At 43.4% G+C, this 18389-nt stretch overlaps 1 protein-coding gene and 1 long non-coding RNA gene across 2 annotated transcripts in view; both read left to right on the forward strand.

The window, feature by feature from the left end:
• Positions 1–4011: 4011 nt before the first annotated feature.
• The window catches only part of PDE10A (phosphodiesterase 10A), a 348909-nt gene continuing 334531 nt past the window's right edge, over positions 4012–18389 (forward strand). Inside the window, exon 1 of the mRNA XM_046939136.1 lies at positions 4012–4431. Within this exon, the coding sequence (XP_046795092.1) occupies positions 4341–4431 (91 nt within the window). The 5' untranslated portion in view covers positions 4012–4340. The remainder of the gene's footprint in view (positions 4432–18389) is intronic.
• The window catches only part of LOC121110197, a 37115-nt gene continuing 28748 nt past the window's right edge, over positions 10023–18389 (forward strand). Inside the window, exon 1 of the long non-coding RNA XR_006938735.1 lies at positions 10023–12701. This is a non-coding gene — a long non-coding RNA (uncharacterized LOC121110197). The remainder of the gene's footprint in view (positions 12702–18389) is intronic.

An 18389-nucleotide genomic window follows, 5' to 3' on the forward strand; every position in this document is an offset into this window, starting at 1 on the left:
ACATCATCCTATCCAAAGGAAAATACTGAACTCACTGAAAGCAGATAGCATTTAAATGAGAAGGTGCATAGAAATTAATTACTTTTCAGAGCATGAAAAATGAAGTAATAAGAGAGCTCTCAGTACCTTACTGTACTTTTTTCCTTAAGGCCTGAGGGATAGCTAATCAGAGTGCCAGGCAGAGAAGAAAGGCAGGATTCGCACAGAGCTGGGAGTGAGAAGCACTAGAATTCTTATATAAAAAGATAAGTAATTAATGGTGATAAAGATTAAAAATAAATAAATAAATAAAGTGCAAAGAACCCTTGTAAATTATTTTAGACCCGTTATCACCAGCCCAAAAACTTTCACAACCACACATCCAGTCAATCAGCAACATGGTGCCTTCTCCCGTTCATCTTCTGAGATGGTCCCGCAGAGCTTTGATGTGCAGAATCAGTTCTAGACTGAGAGTGAAGAAAGCCATTCTTGGTACAGAACATGGAAACTGGCACTGCCTTTTTATGATCCTCCTTCTTTCCTACTGTGCAGCAGAGTTTAACTTATGGAGAAAGTAGCTCCTTTGAACAGCCCAAATCTTGTTGTACGTAGTGGGAAGAAGTTAAACAGAAAGAGTGCTCAGGAATAATGGTGGAAAGCTTTTCTTTGGGCAGATCCAATAGGATAGGATAGTATCTCACAGGGAGTTGAAGCATGACTTGGTATGGCCTCAGAGACTATTGTTTATGGAACTATCCTGTTCAACCTCAGGCAATGATCCGGTCTGTATTTCCACTCCTAATTTCCATCATTTCCCAATAAAAACATGAACAGCATGACAGTAGCTTAGTGGAAACACTTGTGTCAAGGCACATCTCGATGGGAACTTCCTAAACCACAGAAGTGGCATAGCGCAATGTCTTATACTGTGATAGAGTATCAGTCTCTACATGCTGGTTAGGTGATATTTACATATAAATGTAGTATTTAAAAGGAAGCATATAATAGCATGGGATTGTACCTAAAACTTGACAAATATATTCGGTTCTCTTCCCTGTAAGCTTTTAGGGCATCTCTGAAGGGAAGGGATGTGCTACTAAGTCCTGAAAACCTCCACGATTCATTCACAAAAATAAGCATCTTACTATCTAAGAAAGCATCTCCCGCTGATGGTTTGAAAGCTTCCTCCTTCACTTTGCAGCCACATCTTACCAAAGCCTTGCGTGGGAGATAACAGATACATCAAAGGCCATCATGAATGCCAAATTTAACATCCATGTGAGCGAAAGAGTGGTTATGCATCCGCTCTCTGCTTGGCACTGCTTGCTGTATTTCCCTTCTCACCAAGATACACTTAAAGAAGAGAAAGGAGTCAGCACCTTGTGAGTGTTCCCAGCAGACGCTGAACCTGACTCAGGCTTGTAGTGATAGCACTTACATCACCCGTATGTAAAACTGTTCCGGCAAGGAGCTGCCTGAATGCTTTGGGCAACCGGCCACTTACTGCATGCAGTCATTTGGAGGCCAGACAAGCCGCGTCCCAGACCTAGAAGGCTGCTGAAAGGCAAGTGAGGGGCTGGGAGTGCAGTGAGAGGACAGAAAGCAGCATTCATGGAGCCCCTCAAAACAAAAAAAACCAAAAACGGGCCCGACCGCACAAGGGGGTTGGTGACGGGCTTCCCCTCGTCCAGCGCAGCAAACCCCTTTACGGCTCAAAAACAACAGGAAGGCGGCTTTGGGTTCCCCTTAGGGATGCGCGCTACACACCGCTTGCCACGGCTCCGGCGGAGAGCCCCACGCCCGCGGATCGCGCGCCGCACTCCGCCCACAAGCGCGGCATCCCGCTGCCAGCACGCGGTGGCCCGAGCTCCCCTCGGCCCTCCCTCCGGGGGCGGCGCGGGGGAGGCGGGCGCGCGGGAGCCGGAGCGCGCGGCGGAGGCGCCGCTCCCCCCCGCGGCGGCGAGGCTGGGCGCGCTGCTCGCCGCGGGAGCGCGGCGCGGTGCCGGCGTGCCCGCTGCCGCCCGGGAGCCACGTGCCGCCGGCCCCGAGCCTACCGAGCGCCCGGGCCGTCATCTGTGGGACGGCGGCTGGGGGCTCCGAGGTACCCGGGCACCCCCGCAGCTCTCCCCATATGGGGCTAAAAACGGGGCGGCGGGAGCGTGACCCCGCATGGGTAGGAGCCGGCTGCTTCTCGTCGGCTTTTATTTCTCTTCCTCTTTGTAGGCACCTTCCGATGCTGCAAAAAATAAATAAATAAGCCCTAAATAAATAAATAAACAGATCCCTGCAGCCCATACAGCAAGAATTCGCTACTTCAGCCCTAGCTATGCACCGGGAACACTTCAGCGTGTACACGGTCCTAAATACGTTGGGAAAGATGGGGTGCGGGGGGGAGACGGAGAGCGGGGGTAGGGCACTTTTTCCCGGCTTTCAGCAGTGCCTGCTTGGAGAGAGACAGAAATAATTAAGGGGGAAAAAATCCCACCCCCTCCTCCCTCCCCCCCCCCCGCGCACTCCCCCCACCCACCCGAGCAATCATAATACATTGAAATTTCCCAAAGTCTCGTCAGCTGCAAAAAATAAATGTTTCTGGAGCTGGAGGATCATGTTGCAGAAGCGTGTGACTGAGAGACCTAGATTCCTTTCCCTGCACCCCCGTCTCTTTCCTTAGGTGATTTTTAGCATTATTATTTGTTTTGGGAGGGGAAAAATCATCCTCGCTTCAGTTTCTTGCTAGAGGTCCAGACTGCTTACGTCTGAGCGCCCCTTATCATTTCAGTGAATGGCAATTGCAGCCTTGGTGCTGTTATAGCAATGAAGCTACAGACGTCATTGCCTCCTGTTGGACGTGAGATGTGTCCAAGCATCAGCCCCTTCTGCTTAAGAAAAACTCTTTAACTTCCACGCAGCCGGCAGGCAGGCTTTCCTAAGATCCTGTGGACCCAACACTGCATTGATACCGTTATATATTTTTATTTAGATATGCATATACATACACACAGGTGTACGTGTGTATGTGTGTTTGTATGTATGCATATAGAGAGCCAGAAATAGCTAATTTAAAGCCGCTGCCGCACAGCGAGCTTCTCTAAAATTTCCTGCTCGTCAGAGTAGCTCTGCATCGTTCTGTTAAATACAGCCAGGCGGGAAAGCCATCATCCATCAATTTCGGGTAACAAGGACGACCTGTTGAACACCTTGCTCTCCGACCCCCGGGAAGATGCTGGGCTGCCGGAGCACGGAGGAGCCAGGACTGTGCCCCGAACTTCACCCGCTCGGCAGCCGCTGTTCCTAAGCCATTTCCCCTCTCCTCCCCCGCCTCTTTGCCTCCCGGACCGAGAATCTGCTCTTTAAAGTTGATCTGACGGGGAAAGCAGAGACGAGCTTGTGCATAGTTCGCGGGGTAAGTTGTGTCCTTCCCTCCGCCCCCCCGCCGCGAAAACCACCCGCTAGCGAGCCTCGAAACCCGCCAGGACGGGGACAGGTGGCGGGGGGGAGGGACGGGACCCCCAGGGACGGCGCCGCACCTCGCTGCCGGCACCGAAAGGGTTACCGAGGGACCGAGCCGCCCGCCTGACTGCGGGGGTACCGACTCCGCGGCGGAGTTTGCGAGGCCCGAGTTGTTCGTGAACGTTCCCAGCCGGTCTCCGCCGCTCCCGCAGGTGCAGGGCTCGCTGCCCGCCGCCCCCGCCGCTCCCCGGCCCTCCGCCGCCGGCCCTCGCCCGGCAGCCGCGGCCCCGGGGAGCCCCGGCTGCCGGCTCCCTGCGCACATGACCCCTGCAGGGAGCCGAGCCTCCCTGCACCTGCAGGCGCTTGTCATCCCTCCTCCTCGGCTCCCGGATTTCTTTTTAATTCACTCGTCCTCCCTACTTCCCCCCTCAATCCATTCAGCTTTTGCCTTTCTTTTTTTTTTTTTTTTCCTCCTCCTTTTCTTTTTTTAACCAGAAGGAATCCCAACAGGGGAAAATAATATCAGTCAGCTCCCTCCTCCCTCCCTCCCCCCAATAAAAAAAGCACCACCCGTTAACATTTGGCAAAACAACAGAGGATGTCGCCTCTCCGATTTTCACCCGCACACACTCAGATGAGCGAGCGAGGAAGGGGGGGGACCCAAGCAGCCCCTCTAGACGTGGGGCTGCATTGATGGGATTGTGATTTGTAGGATTTCTCCACTTAGTCCCTGCCTCCTACTTGCTCTCCAGCCACTCCAAAGTCTCTTCCCCTCTCTTTAAGCAGCGATTTCTTTCAATCTCTCTCTCTCCCTTCCCGTGTCTCTCTCTCACACTCTCCCTCTCTCTCCACATACACTCATCTCCCCGGAGAGAGAGAGAGGAGAAACTCCACTCCCAAACACCGACCAGATGTCGAAGAAACGCAAAGCCCTGGAGGGTGGCGGAGCCCAGCTCCCCCCCGAGGACCCCAGAGCCTGCTTTGGGGCCGGCGAGGAGCAAGGTAGGGCGGCGGAGGCCTGCAGGTGGCCGGGCGGTGGGCAGCCGGGAGCCTCCCATGGCCCAGAAATGCTGGGCGCCTAGGCCAGCCTGCTGCCTCGAAGGGCTGGCATCAGCAGGGCTGTAACCCTCACCCACGCTGACCTCTGAGAGGGGTGAGGGGAGAGGGAGAGGAAGGGGCAGGGTGGGGAGCAGAGGGAGCGGCGGGGTTGCTGGCGGTCAGGCTGCCCTCCCGCTGCTGTTTGTCGCCAGTGTTGGTATTGCCTCATTGATCTGCTGCTCGTCTAAATCACTGCTTACAGGGCATTCTGAGCTTGGGCAGCCAGCGATCTGTAGGCACCAATATATACGTTGTGATTTTGCGTGGGTCTGGTTTCCTTTGGTGAGCCCTCATCCCTGGTGCGATGTCGGTTGCGTCATGTTGAGGCTTCACATGCTGCACTTGCAGTGCACTTTGCAGCCAGCTGAAGTTGGTTTTTCCATAGCCTTGGTGCTCTGCTGCAGTTTTTGAGCTCCAAGAATTTGTGGTGAAAGCTGCTCGGTACTTTTTGACAAGATAATATCAGTGTGGAAGCTGGGTGGTGTAAAATCAGCTATGCACACAAGTGTGAGGGAGTTCTGCAGCCAAATTCCTTGTTGCTCAGCCGGCCCCGTGGTTCCCATCCTTTGTGTATGTTTTGCCCAAGCGGGCCCAGATGAACTAAGCTGAGCCTCGGTGCTCTGGTATTGTGGCTGTAGTGCAGAGGAGAGAGGAAAATGCCGGTTGAATTTAGAGCAGTGTTTCAGGCTGTTGCAAGTGGCTCTGGAGACTACGATGGGGTCTGATGAGGCTGGTGGTGGGTTCAGATGGCAATCTAAATGCGTCTCTTTTCTGTGTTTGAGTTCAGAAATACCATGCTTATGTCCGAGCAGGTGTAAAGCTGGGCAGAGCAGACAGGGATGGAAGGAGTGTGTTCTCCATCATGGAGTCAGTGGCCCTTTTTGTGAAGGATGTGAGGGATCATAATGCCATAAGTCACCCAGATCGTGGAATTCACTCACCACCATGGATGTTTTTGCTTTCTGCAGTGAAATGTCTCCAGTACAGTGACTGGTGTGCTCTTTTGGTTACATTAGAAAGGAGCACTTGTAGTGATTCACCATCACTTTCAGAAGATATCGGTTAGGGTTTATGTGGTTGTTGGTTTTAAATTGCTTGGCTCTCCAACAAGAAAATAAGATTCTTGTTCCTATTTTCTTATCGTTTGTCTGCTTAAGACCAATCTTGATATTTGAGGGACATTTTCAGATGCTGTGAATGACTTTATTTGCATGACAACATTCAGTGTTTTTTGCAATGTGGAATTTTGCTGTTACTAACCTGGAAAATCTTACCTCTTTGTCAGCAATAGATGAGGTTAAACACAGGAATGGCATTTAGCAGAGACCTGGAAGTTGGCTATAGGTTACATGTAATTTTAATTTAAATGTATGCCATTAGTGGGTGCAGGAATACCTTACAGATTATTGTGATGTAAAGGTCTGTGTCTGTTTTTTTGTTTGTTTGCTTGCTTTTTAAATTATTGTTATTATTTTTTAACTCCCCATAACACTTCTGGTTATGTAACAAGAAACAGAAAACAAATATAACTTTAAAATAGGACTTTGATTTCAGTGCACACAAAACAAATTAAATGGAAATTGAAAAAAAAATATTTAGTAAAGCATTGATGTGTGATATGGAGAGAGTAAATAGGGTATCATTTTCCTTATAAGGGGGCACGACATGTTTTGTAAATCAAACTGATTGAAAACCTGTTCTGTACCTGGGTAATCCAGGCTTATGTGGTCTTTGGCACAGCAAATGGTGAAATTTAATTTGAAATTTAGTGGTTTTATTTCTGAGCTCAACATTATTTTTATGAACTTTTCTTCTGTGTATTTTTTCCCCTTCTATTTTACAGGAAGGAATGTTGCTTGTTAATTACATTGTCTGTGTGGCTATGTAACTGTAGAAACCATTAAGGGTGTGCAGTGTATCACAGTGTGGTAGTGAGTGTGTTTGTGTGTGAGATGGTAGACGTGAAGCTTTCTTAAGGCATGAGATGTACAGGTAATTTTTTGGATTAATCTGAAGTATTTCACCATAAAGCACTGTGTTCTTGCAGTTGGTTTACTACCTCTGTAGAGAGGCACACTTCCTAGTTTGGAGTGAGAGTGTGTAATATTTGCCCAGAAGTATGGAAAAGCCATGTAACTGCTGGGTTTTAGCATTAAAACGTGTGTGTGCACTGGGAGTAGGGAGGCGGGGCAGGGGAAATGGGCATTAGTAAACGAAGGGAAGAAAAATAGAGAGCTCAGATTTCTGGAGGCTGCCAAATCCTGTATTCCTGCAGAAGTTGAACGCAGAAGCTCTGCTGTCCTCAGCTAATGAGGTGACTTCTTCCGGTGACAGACGTGTGTGAGAGAGAGGGCCTGGATCCGGGTCTGCCATCTTAAGTCTCTGCGTTGCCTGGTCAGTTAAGGGCACATGCTGCCAACAAGCAAATCATTGTTTCTTTTGAGGGTCTGCATTTCTGTTTTTAAATCTTAAGAGGCTGCATACTAATTCTTAGCTGCTCCAGACTCAGTTGGGTATGTGGCCAACTGAAGTGTGTGCTTGCAGAGTTTCATTCAGCTCTTGTTTATCCTCAGCTGGCAAAGCTGTGGGTGGACAGACACTATGTAGGCCACGATACAGGTTCTTTTGGACTTCCCTGGTGTGGTTTTGTTTTTATTCAAAGTATTTTATGAAGGACTCAGTAGTAACCTTGTCTGGTATAATAGGGTGTGATCCAATGGATGCTAAATGTTTCAAACCTCCCTGGTGTGGAGGGGAAGAAAGGAATGAGACTGCTCAGCGTCTCCCAGCTTCTCAGTAGTGAAAGCTTGAGCCTGTGTATCTTACTCACTGCATTTCACTGTGTCACCTTATTTAGAGGTGAGCTCATATCTGTCGTCTTCAGAGATAGTGACATTTCCAGGGAGAATTTAGATTTTATGTGGGCTGAATTGCCACTGAGAGGTGCCCCTTTATAATGACCATGCATGGAGTCTAGGGTAACTGTACTGGTTTCCTTGTACCTGTCTAAATTGTGGAGTTTCTGGCAAAGAGGACAAGGTCTCACCAGAGAAACCAGGCGTGGTCATTTGGTGTGTTTGTGTCATCATGTTAGTGATACCCAGCATTGAGAAGGTGGGATTCATCTGTTGAAATGTGGCTCTCTGGACTTCCATTTATTGTCAGGAAGCAGAATGTTTCTAGAGTGTAATTCATCTCTTCTCAAAGTGGAAATCTATGTTTAGTCAGCAGAATCACATCTGAGAAGTGCTGTTTTTTGAATACCAAAGCTATCCAAACATCTCACATAGATGTAGACAGCTATAGTTCAGCAGATGACTCCTGCCTGTTGACCAGTTCTTTCTGGTTTCAGTGCCAGCCGAATGACAAAGATGTTTTTCAGCTGCATTTGAAGCAGAGGGCTTCCCTTTTGCAATAAGGCCCCTGCTCAAAATACTGGTGGGGGGAAAAAAAAAATCAAAGGAAGAATCTCATTTTCTGTGAATCCCTGCTTTCTATGAATGTTTTGGAAGCTGCTCTGGAAGATGCAAAAATGGAGTGTTGATTTAAAACTCAGCAAAATACGGACTCATGCTCACCATTATCCAGCAGTTTCTGGATACAGAAAGAAGAATACAATGTTTTGGACATTTTCTTGCAGATGTTTTTGAGTATGATGGATTCAGAGAAGGAAAAACCTCTAAATTTTCATTGGGCTGCTCTTTGCGAATTTGGGTTGTGTATGAAGATAACTAAATACATTTCTCCTTCCACCTCTCACGTGGTTCTGGTTTTGATAGTGCTGAATGGTCTCAACTGTCATAAATGTGAGCGACAGTTGAAATTCTTTTGTACTCCTTGAAACTGGTCTCTTAAGACGAAACTGTTGCAAAATTCTTCTAGAGACGCAGCTGAACTCCTACAAACACCTCTGCCCAGGGGTAACTTTTAATATATTATTAATTTCTTTGAATTCAATGTGACCAGCCAAATGCATAAATGTTAATCATGTACATAAAGAAGTGTTTGCAAGGTCTCAGGTATTATTAAGAAAAGCCCTCTTGAGGGTCACTTTTACACGAAGGATACTTCCCTAGTATTACTAGGGGGAGCAGTTAGTGCTAAATATATTCTCTAGCTAGTTCTAGGTGATCTGTGTGAGTGTTTAACATTCATGTTTGTTTTGAATTTTGTCTGGTATAAAGCTATTGATTATTATTCAGTCTTAATTTGGGATCATCAGACTTAGAAGTATGAGTTCTCTCTTTTTATTCAAGTCTTGCATTGATGTAATGGAAATCAAAATTTAACCCAAGTGCTTCATTGCAATTCCTCCCTTACCCCCATACTCTGTCTTCATCAATACAGTTACAGTCTTTACTCCATTTGTGGTTTTATCATATATGGGACCATTAGGATTCCCCTGAGCTCTGCACACTCTTGTTCTTCACGTATCTGTGATGCAGGTGGAAAAGCAAAGCAACGTGAATGCAACTTGAGGCTTCGATTTCTCTTGTACTTCTCCATTCTCTGTGTTCTGGTCACTCTTTTCTTTCTATTTGCTTCTGATCTGTGAAATAAACAAGCCCAGTGTATCTCTGTATACCATTCTGGAAGATCTGCCTACTTGGAGCTCAAATATTTAGCAACAGAGGCTTATGCATTTGTGAGGTCACTGGTAAGACAATGGATTTACTGTACGGATTATTTTATTTTATTTTGGTGCCAGTGTTGTAATACACAGAAGAAAAAAAATTGCAATCACTTTGACTTTGTTCAGAAAAAAATAAAAAAAGAAAAAAAGAAAAAAAAATCAAAAAACAGGGGGGAGGGTGGGCAAAACAAATGTAACAAGAACTTTTTAAGGGCTTTGCTAAACTCGCTTTCCAAAGCTGATTAGCTCAATGGTTACTGATAGTTTCTTGCGTTAATTTTGATTTTTCATTTCTTTGTCCCGAGACAGTCAAGGATTTGCCTTCCAGATGCTGTAGAAGGATAGATGGGGTCTAACTTCTAGTTTCAGATGATCAAATGCAACATGCTGAAAGGGGAGACAGTTTTACAAACCCACTTCAAAGAATGTGCAGCTGCAAAATGAGAGTGCTGGAAAGATGTTAAGCTCAGGAAAACTCCAAGCGGTTGGAAAGAGAGAGCATGGACATGTTATATATGCTGTGAAATAACACTGTAAGCCCTAGAAAAAAAAAAAAAAAAGTATCTACTTCATTTTGTTGCTGACCTGCCTTTCCATCCACTATTTCTTAGAAGTTGTTGAGGAGCTTTTCTGTTTCCATTTGCATTTGTTTCAGAAAGATATATTAGTGTTTGCTCAGGTTTAAGTTTATGACTACTGCTGCAAGTAAAATACAAAGGCTTATGCTTAAGCATTTTTCTGAATTGGTGTTTCTGTGTAGGAGAGGGTGTGTTCTGTCCAGCAATGCGCTGTTGCATAGCACAGCCCGGTCTTCAGCTGCTCCTAGCAAGAAGTGAGGTCACTATCTACATTGTAGTGGGGGGGGGGGGGGAAGCCTGGCTGACATCACCAAGCAGAGCGATGGGGAAAATGGTGATTTTTTGAGTACTTTTAAGTCACTTTGGTTGGAAAGCATGACTTTGGGTGAATTACTGACTTGCCCTAAAAATAGATTTATCCAAACATTTAAAAAATGGGGATGACTTTTTAATTGTTAGTGGGCATTTGATATTTCAGCTACGTTGGTCATGGAGCATGTATGGTAATTCTATAAGACTGCCTAGTGAGTCAGGAACTGGAATTTCAGAGAAGTCTCTTGAGTGTATGAGTGACTTGAGAATGGGACTTCGATTACATAACCAGTTTCCTGGAAAACTCTCACTTGAAGCTTTGTGATGAGACTCTACTTACAACTCCACAAAGCTGTAGGATAATTCCTGTAATGATGATGATGCTGCAGCCCCACTTCCATCTGCGAGTGCAAGATGTTTGCTGGTCCATTCCTTCTGTCCTGGCCCCAACCCCCAGTGATCCAGTGATACTTCAGTCTGCCAGTATTAGCTCTAGGTAGCAACTACAGTTAGAGGCAGTGACATGCCACAGTTGGCTGAGTCCATGCTTGCTGGTTGCTGTCTCCCTGCCCTAGTCAGTGGAGAGAGAGAAGCATAGGAAAAGATCTTTGAGGGAGCTGTCCCACTGACTGCATGGGGATGGGGACTGGGCCTGGCCTTTGGAGAGCCAAGACCTCGTCTGACCTCTGCTGCTCCCTTGGCTTGTAGTGGTGCAGCCTGGGCAATAGAGGCCCTCACTGACAAATAAGGGCTCTTGACTTAGAATACCTTCTAAAACTTGTAGAAAAAGCTGAGTATCACCAGCATTCGTAAAGGTAGCAGGATTAAAAAGAAAGTAAAATTGAAAATACATGGCTAAACTTTTAGATAAATCAATGTAAAAAGCTAGCAGCTTTCCTTTGATTTCTGGTTGTCTTACATTCATTTTCCTTAGCAATTCTCCTCTTTAAAAAACAAACAAACCAACCAACCAAACAAAAAGATCTACTTCCCCTTTTCTGGTCAGTGAAGGACAAGAACCCTTACTTTTAACGTAAGAGAGAGAGCCCGTCTCCCTTATCACAGTGTTCCACTTTACCTGATGGCACAGTATTACCAGAAGGCTGCATTTTATGGCTTTATCACAACCTTGCCATTTCTTTTGAATGCATCTGAGTCAGGTGCTTCTGTACGGGAAAGGGGAAGAGTTGCGTAAGCAACAATATTATTATCAATAATATGCAAAAGCAGAGGCTGTAATGATTGCTGATGAAGCACTAATTCATTAATAAAGCTGCTTTGTGCTTTCCCCCTGTGGCCTTAAAGTTTTTGTTCTCTTTGGGCATAATTGTGTTTTCAAGTTACTAGTGATAATGCAGAAATGTTGGCAACTCAGTGAGCAACAGTTGTAGCTTTATGCTGGAGGAGGAGAAGAAGGACACTGTCTGGGTTTGATGGGCTAGAATACATTAGGATTGTGTGTTTATCACTTCAGTCACAGTGTGATGGCTAATAATGTTGACATTTAAGGTGTGCCCACACATTGGGCTATTGAGCTTGTGTTCCTAAGCTCATTTCCAGTATGTCTGCTAACATGTGGAATATGCAACTGCATTTTGTGTGTCAAGCTGTATTCAAGATATCCATACTGTATTTTAGTCAAGTACTGTATCTCAGCTGCATAATTAAAAAATATATATATCAGTGCCATAAAGATCAGAGGTGGAGGAGTCGTACATGACAACAATGTGAAATAATAATAACAATAAATAAATGAGAGAGGAAAATATAACTCTCAGATTATTATTGGAAATCACTAATAAATGGCCAGTCATCAAGGGAAAGCTTAGTTTACTTAGAGATTAAGCTGCAAAAGTGATGAAGCAAAGATTTTAGGGCATCTGGAGATGACACCTTCCCCATTTGTATGGGCTAAATGTCAGAAGAACACTACCTTCAAGGAGAGCTCTCTTAATGAATTTTTCTTACAACACTGTCTTAGTCTGTATGTAGCTGTTAGGTTAGCATAACCAAGTATTAGTAACGTCTATGTAAGATAAGCAAAATAACTGTTCTCTCTGTGATCAAGTTAGTTTTCTAGACTTTGTCCATGGAAGATTCTGACTTAAGTTTCATTTTTTAACCTTACTTCAGCAGCAGTGTCTTTCTGTTGTATTTCTTTTATCTTGATTCAGCCAAGATGGACTTACGCTATCTATGATTATTGTTCAGGCTTTGCAGATCTGCTCTGTGTATGATTTCTCTCTTTCTAATCTTATACTTACTAACTACAGTTTGCAAATAAATAAGGTTAGATGCTAGGTCTCCACTGTTACTGCCATGCAAGTTCTCCAGCTGTCCCTGGGAAGAAAATTTAATAAGTTACAGTTGGTTTCAGCTTTGAGTGACATTGGCAGGAACAGGAGTAGGAGCACTGTATGGTAACTGCTGAGTCACGGCCTGAACCACTGATTGAGCACCTGGGAAGAAGACCCGGTCAGCCCTGGGAGCACAGGTGAAGGCAATTCATCTGTGTGACCAGATGGGGTGGAGTCTGGCTGCACCTCTTCTAGACCTCATTTAAGGGCTGATCCTCCCTGAGGAGGGAGCTCTTTCTGGAGATCCCTCCTTAGTGAAGTTTTCCCCTGCAAACCTAGAATCTTCTGATACAGGTGAGTAATTTTCTTCCCTTCCCTTATAGCACCTTTCTATTGTGCTAGTCCTTTTGTTGTCACGCCTTTGTTGTAAGGCCTTTCCCCTTGTATTGGTCTGTTCAATTGCTACAAGCACTCACCCACAGAGGCTGCTAAGAGGCACCTGAGTGACCTTTCTTCAGCTTTTCAGCTTTTGTTTGCCACCTTTTGACAATATAAGACCATGAGTGCTTCTAGACTGTTCGAAGGCCAAATCACAAAAGGGCTTGGTATTACATCATGGTTTATCCAGGAACTGGTAGCTAGCAGGTGAACATGCCCCCAGAGCATGAAAAGTGTCCTCAGTTGTGCAGATGAAGCTATGTTCGGTGCTCTGCCACTCTTCCTTAATTGTAAGGAATGCTTGGCTTCTTATTGTGTCGTTACTTCTTGAAAATACAAGAAATGTTGTGTAGGCCAGCTTTTGCACTAGGTAGTGCAAGGCCCTCTCCTTTAGTGTTTTGGGGATGTTGGTGGATTTTTTTTGTGTTGTTTTGTTTCCTTTACAATATGCAAAGAACTGCAGCACTTTATTGCGAGGGGATTTCTAAGTCCAGAAGACAGTGCTGTGATCCATGCACGGTTTTAAGGCAAAACATAAATTGCATTGGATTCTTTAGATGGTACCAGAAGCTAGCTGATTCTGATGGTTTTCCTTAGAATATTCTATTTGGACACTCATCATTATTACACCACTTGTGCTTTGGATTGCATAGCCTGTTAGTACATGCTGTACTACTATTTTACTTTAGCATGAGGAAGTTTAAAAGTACTTGGGGTTTTACTGCTGTTTGTAAGAACCACTGCTGAGCTTGAAGCAGTGAGTCTAGATGCAGGCATTTGATTAGATGGGAAGCTTACAGCTAGCTCATAAGTAGTGGTACTGTGCAGATGTAAAACTACACAGGCACATGACTGTGACCTACTCACACACCTTTGTCTGTCACATTTTTGGGGAAGAGACCCTCTGTTGTTTGTCTGCATAGGTGGAGACAAAGCTAGGAATAGTCATCTTCTCTCTACACTGTGAAATACAAAATAATGGCTTTGTCCAGTGGTAGTATTTATAAAGAAACCTAAATGTATATGACTACTAAGGCTGCTTATGCAGCTTTGGAAGGGTTGTCATGAAGATGTGAAGCTGCTAAATCCGAAGAGGTGTTGGATTAACACCAGGAAGAGAGTGATGTAGTTAGGCATATACATTGTATGGAATGCTCTTACTGGGTTTAGAAAGGCCTAAACAACTGGATAATCCTTTAACTATGCCTTTGCACCAAAAGATGCAGCTTCTTACACAGTGACCTAGACAGATCACATTTATTCTGTAACTACAATCTGGGCCTCGGGTGTCAGTGTTCCTGAGATTTTCCTTGGTAGAACAAAGTGTTCCTACCTTCTTGTACCACTTCCAGGTAAACAGAGATTAATTAGGAGTTTGCTGCATCTTACTGGTTTTTAGAGGCAGATGTGCAGCTCTTTTAGAGTTTTTTTTTTAGTTATTTAAAAAATGATACCAGTCATTTTTGGCTGGGGAACTGCAGAATAAGCATTGCTAATTCTAAAGCACGATATATTTTTTAATTTGTGATTATAATAGGCTATGAATGAGAGAGAAAAAAAATATTAAAGCCTAACATGAAGAAATATTTAATTTTCTTCAGGAAACATTTTGGCAAAATCCCCTGGATCCACACAGAACCTACAGATTTAAGATGTCTTTGCACAGCCAGAGGCTGAGATCATGGCTGTCTAACTACAGTTGGATATTTTAATATCTGCCAAGTTTAGCCTTAAATAAATGAAAAAATGTATGCTTCATGCTTTGTACAAACTCTTGAAACAGTTCTCACTTAATATTCTTGAGAATAGTGACCTCCCTTTGAAGATACTGTCCTCCTGCTCAAAGTCCTTCATGGAACCGAGGAAGTAGCTGTTTAAGCGAAGCTATGAAACGTCTGAAGGTGCTTTCTGGAATCCCTTAAAGTGACCCTGGTTCAAGAAATATGCCCTTACTTACTGCCTAGAGTGCAGTAAAATCAGTCACTGGAAATCTATTAGTTGTGGGCAATTGCAAGTGCGTTACCCAACATTAACCCACAAAAAGGAAAATTAACGCAGTTAAGAGTAGCTCTTGCCAGAGAAAGATGAACAAATAGGAGCAGAAGCTGAGTGGGAAGCTTCTAGCAGCAGGAGGGGGAGACTGTAAAGATCGTCTGTTCAGGCATGCTTTTTTACTTCTCCCCTCTGCAACTTCCCAGGTATTTCTCTCTCTCTCTTTCTCTCTTTTAAAGACATACATGTAAATATACCTAATACTTACTGTGAAATCTGTAATAAGGATCAGGAGGCTGTTTTCAAGGACCACTGTGAAAAAGAGGAATGCTTTTAGAGTGAGGTCACATCTAAAGGCTGCCTCAGCAGATGACAAGCTTGTACTTGAGCACTGTATAAGCACCTTGTCTTGAGTAGTCCCTTCTCCAAAGAGCTTGCAATCTAGTAAATCTGACACATATATACAGGGCTGTATTCTTAAAATCGTTTGTTTCAATTTTTGTTTTTGTGGTTTCTTTTAAGCTTTTAGGCTCTTCCCTCTTTATTATGCAAAATGTTTTTCTTTACCACTCAGAAATATCACTGAAAAGGCAACCCAGAGGTAGACAGAAGTGAAGCAGGGCAGAACAGAGTGTTTTCTGGTAGCCCAACAAAGAGGGCAGAAAGGACAAATGAGAAAGTTCTGTCATCTTGCTCCTACCTTCTCCTTTATTTGCTGTTTTCTAGTACCATTTCCCTTTCTCAGAAATGCCTGCCTCTGTGATACTCAGCTACATCTGTGCTTAGTGATAACATTGCTGTTCAAACGGCAGGATGGAATGGAACATGTAGGTGAGAGAAAAACATCCAAAGTCAAACTGAAGCAGGGGCCAGAATGTTCCTCTTCAGAGCTTCTAAGCAAAAAAAATCTAAAAAAAACCAAACAAACAATGACAACAAAAAAACCACCCCCATCTCTTGCCTTGCTGTGTTATGTTCATAGTCATGGCAATATATGTAGTGTCTTACGTGTCATTTTGTAACCTTGGATGCAATGACCTCTGTTTACAAACGCAAATGCAGTGTTCAAGTCTTTGCTGACAAGTCATGACTCAGCTTGAAGTATACAAGTTCATTAATACAAATTCAACTGTGAAATAGGCCGTGGTTCATTCTGGTACAGTAAGGTGGTCCTTCGTACTATGTTACCACTTAAGGGTGGCGTGTTTCTACTGAGTTTAATATCATGTCTCTTTTTACTAACCAAAAATCATTATTTTTAAGAAGTATGTAATTAAATGCAGAAATCCTTGTTCGATCATTCTTATTTTTAATTCTTTGAGAATAGTGTTCTTTAGAATAAATTTAATAGTTTTTTTAGTCTTTTATTCTACTATGTCTTCCTTATAGAAGTCTTCCTTGCAGAAAAATAATATAAAATCATTCTCTCATGAAAACGCATCATTAGTGGTATACAGATTGATATTTTTTGTCAGTGAAGTTGTATTGTTTTAGAATGGTGGTGCTGTTTATTTTTTCTTCTGCCCAGGGAATCAAGTGGAGAGAACAAAATCCATATGGTTATCAGGGACAGTGGTTTGGTGTATTCTTTTTGGTGTCATTCAGTGTAATTTACAAAGATAAGGGGCTTGGGTAAATGTTACAGAGGTGTACACTCTAGAGAAGCATACATTAGTAGTAGTAGAAGTTCAACATTGAGTTTTGTTTAGCTGTGGAGATCTCTGCTATTGGTTGTGGTGGTGGGTCTAAGTTGAAATTGCTTCCTTACAATAGAGACACAAGTATTCTCCACCTGATTTATTCAGTATGGAAATCCTGGAAAGATTCTGGATAGGGGGAAAGGCCATGGCTTTGTTGTACAGCTCCCCAGGTCATTTTTTTTCTGGTGTTTTTTCTTAGATTCTTCCTTTTAAAATTCTTACCTCTAAAAAGATACTCTCCAGTCTCTTGCAGGATGCTGGCTGTGCTTTTCTGTTCAACTGTTAATGCCTAACTTAGAAAACTGAAGCTAGTGCTACGATAATGTACAGTGTAGTGGTTTTCCTTAGCCATTTTCTTCCATCCTCCAGATGTCTCTGGAGTACCACACGATACAGAAAGTTCATTTTAAAATGAGTGCTGGGCTGGAATATATAAACTCCATAATGACTTGGATGTCAGTTGGAGGAAAATTCATGTCAGGACATCACTGGAAACTGCTGGCACAGCTCTGCTTTTCAGTAACTTTTAGCATTCTTAACTTTTCACATTTTATTAGAAAATAAGGGACATTAAGTAACTTCTCACCTACCTCACATACTCGCATAAAAGTGAATGCCGTGCTGGTGTTGTTGAAAATGCTGTTGAATTGTTCAGCTGTGATACAGAGGGTTATTAGAGAAGGAATCAGTCTGGAGCACGGTGTTTGTAAGCCTTCAAAAGTTATTACTAAATCCTTGCATAAGTTTTTAATATTTGTAATGACATGCCTACACAGTATTAATACTAGGGTGTGGTTTTTCATTTTTTTCTCTTCAAGTGGCTCTTTGTTCCTTTTATTTAAGTATCTAGTTTTATCTCAGATAGCTTCACTTTTATTTAAATGATGACCAGATGTAGTGGGTCTTATGCTGTATCATGACCAGACCTTCAGCAGAGGTTGGAAACTATTAACTTGTTCAGCTGTTTCATTGGCTCAGAGAGACTGATAACAGCAAATACTCCCTTACAATCTGCTGAGCACAGAGATAACTCAGCATTGCTGAACAAACCTAAATGTCTTCTTGTGCTGGCTATGTATTGTCGTAGTTATACTCATCTTTATTTATCTTGTTTTTTTATCTTGCTTTCTTCTGCTTTCTCGTCCTGGTAAGGAGTAGTTTAAATCCTCTTTTAAATCTGATTTGCTCACAATTTTCTTTCTAGCACATGAGTGACCACCATCAGACAGATTTGGTACTTGGTAAGGAGCTTGGGCTAGGAGATGACTTTTGGCATTGTCTCCATCTCATCCAGATTTGATTATACTTATGGGGTGTATTTTCCTCATAGTGATGTGTTGCATTTAGGCTTTTGTATTTTGAAATAACTTAAAGGAGTTTGTCAAGTAGCAAAGGATGAGAAGCACCTGCTCTAGAAAAGCCAATAGTTATTCAGGTGAGTTCAAGCATGTTTTGAAAGCAGGTGGAAAATGGTTACAGGAGTGTAGTGAGATTATATATTTTTAGTAATGTAATTTATAATTTGCTATATTTAAGTCTGAACTGTCTCTGTTGAAAAGCTATTTTTGCCTTTTTTCTCAGTTCAAGTATTGGTATTATTTAACCGCAAAACAGACCTTGTCTGCCTATTGTAACAGAAAATTTTGAGTTGTAGGAATTTGTAGATATAAAACTGGTAATTCTACTGATACTTAGCCTTTTTTTTTCAAATCTAAGCTGAGTACAGTACTTTGAATTGGAGCATGTATAGAACTGAGGTTTTATTTCTGTAATCAAAGTTGTCCTTGCTGACATGGTACAGAATATGGTACATGACATGAAGCCATGTAATTACATAGTGAAAATTGGGATGAACATTCATCCACTATTCTCACTTTTTCATGAACTGCTGGAGGGCTTATTATGAATATTC

This window comes from Gallus gallus, chromosome 3 (assembly GCF_016699485.2).
Source record: "Gallus gallus isolate bGalGal1 chromosome 3, bGalGal1.mat.broiler.GRCg7b, whole genome shotgun sequence".
NCBI lineage: Eukaryota > Metazoa > Chordata > Aves > Galliformes > Phasianidae > Gallus > Gallus gallus.